General features: G+C 38.5%; 1 protein-coding gene across 3 annotated transcripts in view; it reads left to right on the forward strand.

The window, feature by feature from the left end:
• The window catches only part of ccdc93 (CCC complex scaffolding subunit CCDC93), a 58,435-nt gene extending 47,108 nt beyond the window's left edge, over positions 1–11,327 (forward strand). For all 3 annotated transcript variants that reach the window (XM_078552401.1, XM_078552402.1, XM_078552403.1), the window contains 5 exons: positions 1,188–1,270; positions 3,198–3,235; positions 4,792–4,876; positions 8,338–8,451; positions 11,025–11,327. In XM_078552401.1, the coding sequence (XP_078408527.1) occupies positions 1,188–1,270; positions 3,198–3,235; positions 4,792–4,876; positions 8,338–8,451; positions 11,025–11,081 (377 nt within the window). In that variant the 3' untranslated portion in view covers positions 11,082–11,327. The remainder of the gene's footprint in view (positions 1–1,187; positions 1,271–3,197; positions 3,236–4,791; positions 4,877–8,337; positions 8,452–11,024) is intronic.
• Positions 11,328–12,902: the final 1,575 nt, after the last annotated feature.

A 12,902-nucleotide genomic window follows, 5' to 3' on the forward strand; every position in this document is an offset into this window, starting at 1 on the left:
GCATTAACTTGCGTTTTTCTAATGTTATGTGCAGAGAGATGCCTTAGCAAACTTTGCATGAGTGCTTATAGAAATGGAAATGATTGTAAAGATTTTTTTCAAGTCCCAATTGTGTTGATAATAGCTTCAAAAATCAATCTCCGGCACACTAACTTTGAATCCAGCTGGACAAAGCAGAGGGATGTGTAGCTGAGATGCAAACAGATCAGAAACCTGCAAGAGGGAGTCAAGACCAGGACACTTGGGTATATCATTGGGGAATGTTTCAAGGAGAGATTTTGAGGAAGTGTAACCATATGGTATGGGAAGTGGAATAGGGAAGGACTGTAGAGGAAGATGTTCAAGAATGATGGAGTCTGTGTTTGAAGACTGCCAAGGAGTCCAGGAATAATGAACTTACACTTAGAGTCACGGAAGAATATTGTTCAATTTTACACATGTGGTATTTGTGCTACACAGAGGGCAAACACTTGATTTGGAGGGCTTAAATAAAAAGGGAGATGGGAGCAACACTTTGCAAAACTTGAGAAAGAAAGAAACGGTTGAAGTTTAGGTGGTAGTTGGAGAAGATGGAGGAGGGAACATTGAAAGCATGTAAAGTTTTGAAAGCAATGGGGCAAAGCGGACTGATGTGTCGGAGGGTTATTATGGAATAGGTGTCTGAGGATGATTTGAGAAAGTATGTTTAGTCAGAAACTAGAGTGGTAGGAGGGAGGCACGAAAGAGTTAAGGGAATAGTAGGTTTCATGGAATAGATGAGTTTCGATGGGGACAGAAAAAGAGATCGGGACTATAAGGAGATAGGAATTTTTTTAAATATACCTCAACCTAAGAAAAAAATTGAACCAAATTGCTTTTTCAGAAATTCAGTTGGTTTGTTTCAAATGGTTTAGGTAGGATTTAAAATTCAGTTGGTTTGTTTCAAATGGTTTAGGTGAATCAATGTTGTACTTTTGTAGTACTGTTGTAGCATTGAATTGACCCTAACTCTTGCCTATATGGCATTCATTTTTTCAACGTTGCTTCAATTTTCTAAAAACTATAGAAAGCATTTCTGTAATATTTTAAAAGAATTCCACTTGTAGATTACTTTTAATAGGAAATGCATTTAAGACTTCATCTGAAGTGTAGGATTTCACTCAATTAGCCTTGAAAGCTACTGCTAATGTCAATATGTTCTGTTACAGTTGCAGCAACTCACAAGGAAACAAAACAGTTCTTCACACTCTATAATACACTTGATGATAAAAAAGTGTACTTGGAAAAGGAGGTAAGGAAATCAAAACCAACTTTTTGCTTTATATCTTAGCTTACTGTTTAACACTTGAAATAATTGTAGCAAATAGGCTCATCCAAAGCTACTTCAAAGTTTCTACATTCTATCTAAAAATTATTTGAAAGCTGCAAATGTTACACATTGGCATGTTTTTTTTTAAAAAAATGATAAATGCTCAGATCATCAGTCAGAAATCTGTAAAAGGACATTATTGATGTTTTTCAAATTTGTGCCATTCAGAACTGAGAAAACAAAACAGGCATTTTGGTTAGCTTGGACAGAAAGAAAGCTGGGATTTGCACCCTTCTAATTAGCACCCCATTCACCACCTTAAACATTCACCCCTTCTACTGCCAGAGCACAGTCGGAACAGTGTACCATTTACAAGATGCCGTGCAGCAATTTGTCGAGGCTTATTCAAAAGCGCCTTCCAAACCTCCAACCTCTAATACCTAGGAGAACAAGGGTAACATGTGCACAGCAGACACCACTACCTGCAAATTTCCTTCCAAATCACACACCATCCTGGCTTGGAAATATATTGCTGTTCTTTCACTATTGCTGTATCAAAAACCTGGAGCTCCCTCCCTTAATAGCACTGTAGGTGTACCTACACCAAATGGACTTAGTGGTTCAAGAAGATGGCTCACCACCATCTCCTCAAGGGCATTTAGGGATGGGCAATAAATTATGGTCTTGCCAGTGATGTCCACACTCCATACATGAATTTAAAAAAAGTTGCACAAATTGCCAGATAGAGGTTACACATGCAGAAGACACCAAATATTACCAAACTGATGTGTGTACAAGCATGCACAGAAATTTCTATTTTAGCCACGTAGACTGTTATCACTATGATAGAAAGGGGGATGAAGAAAGAAGGGAAACAAATAGCCTGGGTCATTTGCACACCTCTTGGGGAGTTGCAGAGCAACTTGGACACTTGGCAATGGTGCAATGCCCAGGGGAAACCAAAGTCATGAAAAGGGAAAAGTTAGGTTTTTTTTCTACAAAGGTGAAATCTTCCATGCTACATTTGATGAAGGAAGTTGGGAGCAGGTTGCCTGTTGACAAGACAGGCAGTTTTTTTAAAAAAAAGATTCAAACTAATTGAGCAATACAATGCATGATCAAATATGTCCCTTTCCCCACACCATCCAATTTTCACTTATCACCTGAAATACTACTAAACTTTGATTTTGCAAGTTCTGCTGTGAACTGGTTATGTCAACTTAACCTGGCAATGAATTTTGGCAAACTACTTGACTATGCTAGTCATCGTAGCTGAGTCCAATCCTGTCCTTATTCAGCATCCAATAATGTTTGTTTCCAGAAATTCGGGTTGATTTTTTTTTTAAATCTCCCTCTGATCCAGTGGTGTTAAGCTTAGTTTAGTTCTGAACTGATTTTCCAAGAACAGACATCAATGCTAAGACATTCTGATCTTTGCTCAGAACCACACAAGTGATTCACTTACCCACTAAGCCACTTGAAACTGATCTAATAGCTTAACATTCCAATATATTTATAGCCTATTGAAATTGTTTAAACAGTTACCACAAGTGCGAATGCATACTTTCAAATTACAAAAATACTGAAGTGAACATATGTTTATTAGAGGAATGTTCGCAAGTTTGCATCAATGCAATGTGGTCTGTTTTTGTTTCACAACATTTGCAGATCTGTGAACAGTCCGAAACACTTAACCGATAACCTCCCATAAGATCGAAGCATCCTTTGCTTTTTTCCCTGAGGGTTTTGGCTATACCTATGTTTTGACTTTTATGTATAAGCTTATTTATTTATTGCAAGACATAAAGTTGTGTCCATTAAGGACTAAAACTTCAGTAGAACTATAAGTACTACACAAATATTATATTGATGCTTGTCTGAAGAACTGATCCAACTTTCCTTTTGCCAGGTTAACTTGTTGAATTCAATTCATGATAACTTTCAACAGTAAGTACCATGCAAGTTGAATAAAGACAGGGTTAGCCACACTCTTTTGTACCTTTGCTGAGGTTATAAAGTTCATTTGTTAATCATGTTCCATACTTTGGCGATGTCTTTTTGTCTGGGTCAACAGGCTTGCTTGCACTGTGTGCTTCCTGGATACCCACCATATGCAAGCTTTAAGGAAATTTGTTCCAAAAACAGCACTAAGCCTTTTAAACTGGCATATTGCCTATGTTACTTTGCCTTGATTTAGTGAAATAATTTTGTTCTTTGACATCTTGCAATTGTTTATCCTTAGTTAATGCCCTCACTATGCATTATCATAATTAAATGCCAAGTCCCATAAAATCATCAAAATAATGAAGTTCTCAATGCATGATTAGTGCAAGTGTATTTTTCTAATTTGACATTAGAACTTTGAATCAAAGGGATTCAATTGGATCATCCAATCAATCATCAATGTAATAAATTAATCCCCTTTGACTTATGGTTCTGAGTGAGGCATTTTTGCATTTAGCTATGTTTCTCAACAATGGTTTAGGCACAATTGCTCATTTGAATAATTGCAAGAAATTAGACTTGCAAACCTGGCCATGCAAGTGCTGTACAATCGCCTCCCTTAATTTCCATAGCGTGTAGATACTGTACTTTGTGCCACTCCTAATCCCTTTCTTTGGTCCATTACTATCATTATATTTGCTTTCATGTGTGGTGGAAAGGATGGGAAGGAAGTATTGGCTGCATTCTTAATCATTGTTACTCAGCTTCTTCTTCCCCTCTTCAAATCTAAAATTCTTCCTTAACATAGATCAGAAATATTCCGAAGGTGGAATACTACATAAATATAGAATGTACCATAAGATCATAAACAGAAGCAGGAGTAGGCCTTTTGGCCTTAACTCCACTTTCCTAACTGAATTCCCAACTCCCAGTAACCCTAGACTCCTTTGATGATCAAAAATCTGTCTAACTCAGCCTTGAATATACCCAATGATTCAGCCTCCACTACTCTCTGGAGAAGAAGAAAATTCCAAAGAATAACGACCCTCTAAGAGAAGAAATTGCTGCTCCTCTGTCTTAAATGTGAGACCTCTTATTTTTAAGCTGTGCCCCCTAGTTCCAGACTCCCCCAGAAGGGGAAACATCCATCCAGGCATCCACACTGTCAAGTCTCCTCAGAATCTTGCATGTTTCAATAAGACAACTGTCATTCTTCTAAACTTCAATGAGTATAGGTTGAACCAACTTGACCTTTCTCCATAAGACAACCATGATTTGGAGAAGCTGAAGGATAGTGTCCTTTGAGTTTGGTGGTTAGTATTCCCAATGCAGGAAGATGGTAGTGTCACATGACATTTGTGCATTTTCTTTGGATGTACAAACGTGGAGAATAATACATTTAAAGAAGTTTGAATAAGAATAAAGCTTACTTTCCAGTTGATTGCAAAGAATTATGTCTGGTTAGCCTATAAAATATTAAACATCATCTTTGATCTGATTTGTTTCTAGCTTGCACTGCGCAATGTTTTCATAAACTTCCATTTTGAAATATTTTTTAGGGCAATGGCTGCCACTGCTGCTCGAGATCAGTTCTTGCGCCAGATGGAACAGATTGTGGAAGGTATTAAGCAGAATCGCATGAAGGTAATAATCCAGTTACTTTCAGACATTCCGTTTGGCAGAATTATGATATGAAATATTGGAATGTTCATTTGGAAAAATGCATTTTAAGATGGAAAAAAGATTAACCCAAGCCATTTAGAGTAGGGTAAAGGTACAATTGAAAAAGATTTTAAGAATGTTAAATGCAGGGATGGAGGAAACGAAAATTTCAAGTGCAGAACATAGCGATTGTACATTTTTTTAAATTAAGATTAATACTTCATATAAATGGAACATCTGGAACTGAACAGAGCATCTGAACAAAACGAGATGAATTCTTTGAATGTTTAAGGAGTCAATCAGTCATTGCAGCGTAGAAGGATGCCATTTGGCTCAGTGAGTCCATGCCAGCTCTCTGTAACATAATCCAATCAGTCCCATTCCCCTGCAGTAGACCTGTTTATTTCCTTCAAGTTCCCAACTAATTTCCTTTTTGAAATAATTAATTATGTCTGCTACCACCACCTTCATTGGCAGTGGGTTCCAGGTCATTGCCACTCGCTGCATTCAAGAAGAAGTATTCCTCAGCTTCCCGCTGCATCTCTTGCCCAAAATTTTAAATCTGTGTTGCTCTAGTCCTTGTACCATCAGCTAATAGGAACAGCATTTCTTTGTCTTCCTTATCTAAACCTGTCATAATGTTGTACAGCTCTGTCAAATCTGCCCACGATCTCCTTTGCTCCAAGGAGAACAGCCCTAGCTTCTCCAACCTAATCTTGTAGCTAAAATCCCTCATCCCTGGAACTATTCTGGTAAATCGCCTCTACATCTTCTCAAGGACCCTCACATCCTTCCTAAAGTTGGGAAGTGATGTAATACTCTACTTGTGGCCTAGCCAGTACTTTATAAAGAGTCAGCATAACTTCACTGCTTTATATTCAGTTCTTCTACTTACGAAGTCAAAATCCCATACGCTTGCTAATTACTCTTTCAATATGCCCTGCGCCTTAAAATATCTATGCACATGGACCCCCTGGTCCTTCTGTTCCTGTTAACTGTAGAACTGTGCCATTTACTTTATATTGCTTCTCCCTATCTCTTCTGCCATAATGCATCACTTCACACTGTTAAATTCCATCTGTCACATGTCTGCACAATCTGCTAGCCATCTATATCCTGTTTCAGTTGATTGATTTCATCCCCGCTGTCTGCCACATCTCCAAGTTTGGTATCGTTGGCAAATTTAGAAATTTTACTGTGTTCTAATATCCAAGTTATTTATGCATATATAAAAAAGCAGATTTCCTAGCATTGCACCTTGGGGAACTCCACTGTCTACCCTCCTCCAGTCTGAAAAATAACCATTAACTACGACACTCTCTGCTTTCTGTCCTTGAGCCAATTTTTTGTCCATGCTGTTGCTGCTCCATGAACCTCAATTGTGTTAACTAGCCTTTCATGTGGTACTTTGTCAAATGCTTTCTTAAACCCCATCTAAGACAACATCATTGCTTTCCCTTCATCAACCTTTGTTTTATCAAAAAATTAAATTAGTCAAGCACGATCTGCCTTTTACAAATTCAGACTGGCTCTCCTGAATTAACTCTAACCTCTCCATGTCTGTTGATTTTTTTTTTTCCCTCTGGCTATTGTTTCTAAAACCTCACTCACCACTGATGCTAAGCTGGCCAGCCTGTAGCTACTAGGAATATCCTTGCATTAGTTCTTGAAAAATGGTATCACATTTGATATACTCAAATCCTCTGGCACCTTCCCTGTATCTAGGGAAGATTGAAAGATTATGGTAAGCCCTTCTGCTATCCACTCTTAAGTATAACCAGCCTTTCCAGAACATCCAGCCTCAGTTTTCACCCCATCTATTACCTTTACCAGCACTATTTCTAACAATTGTTTTGTCAGCATCCTCTTCCATACTAACACCGATACAAAGTATTCTAGCCTTGCCCTGCACTCCTAGGCATATATCACCCTCTTTAACCCTAATAGACTCCTCCAGCCTCTTACTACCTGTTCACTATTTACATTAGGTGATCTAATTGAGGTGTGCAAAACTGCGGGGCCAAGATAGGGTAGTTTCCCCTAGCTGAGGGGTAAATTACTAGGGATCATAGGTTTAAGGTGATTGGTAGAAGTATTAGAGGGGGGCATGAGAGAGAACTTTTTACCCAGAGGGTGGTGGATGTCTGGAACGCACTACCTAAATTGGTGGTTGAGGCTGAAAGACTCAGCTCATTTAAAAGGTACCTGGATCTGCACCTGAAGTGCCGTAACCTGCAAGACTATGGACCAAGTGCTGGACAGTTTCATTATTTCTCTCTCCTTTTTGGCTGATGCAGACAGGATGGGCTGAATAGCCTCTTTTTGCACTGTAACTTTGTTGTTCTATGCTGAAAGAAGATTTTTGGGTTCCTTTTTATGTTAATTGCAATTCTATTCTCATTCTCTCTTTGCCAGTCTTATTTTCTTCATCAGGTCCCCTCTCAACTTAATGTATTTGGCCTGGTTCTCTCTCTCTGACATGCATCATACGACCTTGTTTTTGTTTCAGAATCTCTAATCTCCCTCATCATCCAACGAGCCTTGGCTAGGGTTCCCGTTACCATTTTTCCCTTTTTGGAATGTACCTAGCCTGTAGCTGAAACATTTCCTTTAAAATCACCCATGGTTCATTTAAAACCTTTCCTGTCAATCTTTGATTCCATTTTATCCTGGCTAGATCCCCTCTCATCTGATTGAAGGTGAGCCTCTTCCAATTTAGGAGTTCTGCTTTAGATTGGTCTTCTCCCATTACTAATCTAAACTTTGATACGATGATCACTCAAGTGATCAAAGACACTTGGTTGATTTGGCCCACCTCATTCCCCAGCACCAGATTCAGTAATGCCTCCTTCCTACTTGGACAGAGAGCACACTGGTCATGGAAGATCTTCGAATACATTTCAGAAACAGTAGCATGTGGAACTAATTTTTTCCATAGTTCTATAAATTACTTGTTTGTTTTTGAGAACATGAAAATAGATAGTGGAAAGGAAGAAAGCTGACATTTGTGTGTTTTATTATCAATGCCGCAAAGTGCTTCACCAATTAATTACTTTGTGAAGTGCTATCACTGTTGCTTTGTAATTTAATCAGACAACCAATTTGCATATGGCAAGATCCCATTGGTGAAGCTGGTTGAGGTGCAGATGTTGGCCAGGTCACTGGAAAAACGCACTGCACTCCAAATGGTATACAATCTTTATCCACTGAACACAAACTAGACTTTCAATTTAACATCTTACCCAAAAATGCAGCAACTCCAATGATCAAGAACCGTAAGGCAGGATGTTCTTTACATTCTTAGCGTCCATGTTTAATTGATTTTTTTGCAGTCGTAAATGTAGTATAGTCCTCATTACAAGTTAATTGCTGGTGATTTTAAAATTCTTTACTGTTTAATTTTTTTTGTCCTCTTTCCTGCATTTCCACCCTCCCAATCCAAGTTGGAGAAGAAAAAGCAAGAAAACAAAATGAGACGTGATCAGTTGAATGATGAGTACCTTGAACTGCTGGAGAAACAACGTCTGTACTTCAAAACTGTCAAAGAATTTAAAGAGGTAATGCATTTTTTCACCTTGTGTAATAAGGAGATTTGTAGGGATAATATTTGTCATTTGTAGTTTTGAGTGGCATCCTTTGAGAATTTGGGAAGAAAGGACAAATGAGGTTGGGGTAATGGAATGTTTTTAGCATGCTTCAAACTATTTAGTATAAATCCTCAAATAGCATTTTGGTGCACTGCTATGAAGTAGACATGGGTCAGTGCCCAAGAGTTATTGTATGGTAAAACTGTGAATGCTGTTGTACCACCTGGAAGCGACATTGAGAAGAAAAACCAAAGCACTCAGTTGAATAATTTTGGCAAATGTCTACGCAGATTGCTTCACTTATGGGTGAATGGCCAAAGGAACAAGAGGAATATAGTAGGGAAAAGAAATATAACTAAGCCTTTGTCAAATTTTGTGATAATGCTGTAATGTCTATTTGCATAATTAATGTGATTAAAGGGAACAATTTCAGTAATTACATGAAACAAGGAGAATGACTTACTTTAAAAGCACAAAGACTACTGTCATAGCATTCAACACTGATCAAAATTGTCTATTCCTAGTCTATTTGCTTCTTTCTTTGTCATTTTCTCTTTTTTGCTTTTTACTTGCATTTAATATTTCTCACTTTCCTTTCATTTAAACTTGTTTCCTGTAGTTTTCTCTCTGCAATTTCTTCCTCATGCCTCTTTTTCTCTCACTGGAAGTGAGGTGTTCTTCATCACCAGGTGTGGGCTGGATGTAAACTGGTATAGTGAGCTGGAATGGAGAGCAGGCTCCAGGTCTGAGGAAGAGGCTGGAACATGGGGCACAAACATGGGAGGTATATGGGAAAGTAGAGCTTGGATGCAGTCCGATGGCTTGCCTAGCAGCAAGGGGTTTGATTTGTAGTAATTTTAAAAGCCAGTAGTGATTGTGTGTTTAGCACAGGCCAATTTGATCTACAGGTTACAATGGTCAGTCAAATCAATCAAATGATCTAAATATAAGTAAATTGCCCAATTAATCAAATTGGAAATGAGTGACTTAAACATCACATTACAGGTGTCTTAAATATATTGTCACCAAGAACAAAAATGTGATTGAGGTAGAAAACAATGTAGAGAATTTAATACCATTTAAAAGGTTTTCCAGTATTTATACTCCTCCTACCCACCTTCAGATTCAGGTGGGACTGGGGAGGCTAGCTGCATTATTTGACCATTAAAGTTGAGTAGGGCTGATCCAGTAACTGGAAGGGAAGTCATGTGGAACCTGAACAGAAACACTCAATTTGGGTCTTGGTGAGAGAAAATTAAATCCGAGGACTAAGGGATTGAAGGCTGTGTAGATGATTGAAGGCTGCTTGTTGCTGTTTACTGCTGATTGTGCAATGTTCAGCACCATTCACGATGACTCATATACTGAAGCAGTCCATGTCCAAATGCAGCAAGGCCTGGACAATATCCAGACTTGGACTGACAAGTGGCAAGTAACTTTTACACCACACAAGTGCCAGGCAATGACCATTTCCAACAAGAGAGAATCTAACCACTGCCCCTTTTATATTCAATGGCATTACTATCGCTGAATCCCTGACTATCAACACCCTGGGGGTTACCATTGACCAGAAACTGAACTGGACTAGCCATATAAATACTGTGGCTACAAGAGCAAGTCAAAGGCTAGAAATCTTGCAGCGAGTAACTCACCACCTGACTCCCCAAAGCCCGTCCACCATCTATAAGGCACAAGTCAGGAGTGTGTTGGAATACTCTCCACTTGCTTGGGTGGGTGCAGCTCCAACAACACTCAAGAAGCTTGACACCATCCTGGACAAAGCAGCCCGCTTGATTGGCACCCCATCCACAAACATTCATCCTCCACCACTGACTAACAGTGGCAGCAGTGTGTACTATTTACTAGATGTACTGCAGAAACTCACCAAGGCTCCTTAGGCAGCACCTTCCAAACCCACAACCGCTACCATCTAGAAGGAAAAGGCAGCAGACAAATGGGAACACCACCTAGAAGTTCCCCACCAAGCCACTCACTATCCTGACTTCGATATATGTCGCCGTTCTTTCATCGTTGATGGGTTAAAACCCTGGAACTCCATTTGTAACATGACCATGGGTGTACCTACACCACATGGACTGCAACAGTTCAAAAAGGCAGTTCACCACCACCACCTTCAAGAGCAATTATGGATGGGCAATAAATGCTGGCCTAGCCAGCGACACCCACATCCCATAAAAATAAATAATTACCAAAAAAAATGAATAAAAGACTTTAGATGATTAGTGTGGTGTGGGGAGGTATCGAGAAAATGAGCTAACTTTTTTAACAAGCTGGTCTGTGTTAATACTAACTACCACAGTTTTCCAATTGGTGCTAAAAGCATATCACAATAATATAATACAGAAGACTCTTGGCAATTAGTGTAAATCATGGTAGTTTCTGATTTTAAATCAATTTCAGATAATTACTTTTTCAAGTTGTCAAGAAGTCCTGTAAATGTAAAATTAAGTACTTTTTATAAATAAATGTCTTCTCCATGGGAGAGAGCCTCTTTTTAATGTTTAATTTGTTCTAATCTGCAGGAGTGTCGTAAAAATGAAGTGTTGTTGACCAACATGAAAGCCAAAGGGGCTTCCTGAATGAATTCACCAGAAAGGTAGTGGACTTGCTGTGTTCCTCCAGTTGATGGCCTGAGTTTATTATTTAATAACTAAGGAATAGGAGTTGGAACTGAATGCATTCCATACCTTATTTTTGTTTGTGTAATTTACTCAAATGAGAAGTTAACATATTTGTATATCAATTACACAATAAGATGATCTGAGCAAACTAGTTGTATTATTGTTGCAAAACGGTCTGTTGTACAATAAATTGATTACAAAATATCCTTTCTGAACTTAAGCAAATTACAGCATTCTTGACAACTACAGCTGAATTGACATTTGCAGGTCACCTGTCAAAGGGTGCATTATGTGACAGGGACAGTTTTTTTAAAAAGAGTTTTGCTGCCAAAATGTTGGTGTTGCTTTAGAGCTGCAAAGTCTAGTTGGGTGATTTCATCTAAAGATTAATTACTATTGTAGCTCCAGTGTTTTTTTGTTCCTGGAATTTTTCTGTACACTGCCTTTATTGTGATACAGAATTTTGCACTGGGTAACCTGGCATGTCTGAAATGTCACAAATGGGAAATGTGTCCATATGTAAAGTTTAATAAAGACTTTATCAAGCATGACTTTTTTGAGAGATCATGAACAAAAGTTGTAATTTAGTATTGGTTTGTTATATTTTATCTAACATTCTTGAACTTCCTACATGGGTACAAAATGATCAGATCTGTAAATTTGCTTCTCCATTTCCTGACTTGATCATCCTAATCACCAACTGATGTATGATGACTTAACGTTGTACCAACTAATGTCAGTCATAGCTCAGTGCCAGCGCTCTTGTTTCTCAGTCAGATGATGGTGTGTTCAAGAGACTTGAGCACATATTCTTAAACTGATCCTTCACTGCAGTACTGAGGGAATGCTGCATTGTCAGAGGTGCTTTCTTTCACATTAGATATTAGATATCAAGTGCACATAAAAGATTCCATAGCTTATTTGAAGAAGAGCAAAGAGGTCCTGGTGTCCTGGCCAATATTTAGGGGAGGCAATGGTGTAGTGGTTTTGTTGTTGGACTAGTAATCCAGAAACCCAGGGTAATGTTCTGGGTTCAAATCCTGCCATGGCAGATGGTGGAATTTGAGTTCAAAAATAATCTGAAATTAAAAGTCTAATGTTGACCATGAAACAAACCATTGTGTTCATTTTTAGTTAAAAACTCATCTGGTTCACTAATGTCCTTTAGGGAAGGAAATCTGCTGTCCTTATGGCCTGGCCTACACATGACTCCAGACCCACAACAATGTGTTTGACTCTTAAATGCCCTCTGAACAAGGGCAATTTGGGATGGGCAATAAATGCTTGCCTAGCCTGTGATGCCCACATCCCATGAATGAATAAAATAAAATTTAACCCCTCAATCTCAAAAAACAGGTTAATCTGGTTACTGCCATTGTTTTAGGGACTTACTGTGAAAATTGGCTGCTGTAGTTAGCTTACATTAAACATTCCTTATGTTTCTATTAAAGTACTTAATTGGCTGGGTGAGGACATAATGTATAAATGCTACCTCACTCGCTCTTATTATTCTAGACTAGGGATGGTCAAACAACAGACTAACATTCTGACTAAAGAATGTGCATCAAAGTGGACTGTTTGAGTTGGTTCAATAGTGAACAGCCCATGCCAGCTTCCCTACCTAAACATTGTTCCCATAAATACTTGTGCATTTGAGAATTTAGGTAATCTGCAATAACAACTGGGAATGAACTTTAGAGAATTATGTGCCACCAGTTTTCAATTAAGACCCTCCTGATCTTACTCTTGGCCCATTTAATTCTGGTTTGATGGTCACCA

The sequence above is a fragment of the Cetorhinus maximus genome, chromosome 11 (assembly GCF_964194155.1).
Source record: "Cetorhinus maximus chromosome 11, sCetMax3.hap1.1, whole genome shotgun sequence".
Lineage (NCBI taxonomy): Eukaryota > Metazoa > Chordata > Chondrichthyes > Lamniformes > Cetorhinidae > Cetorhinus > Cetorhinus maximus.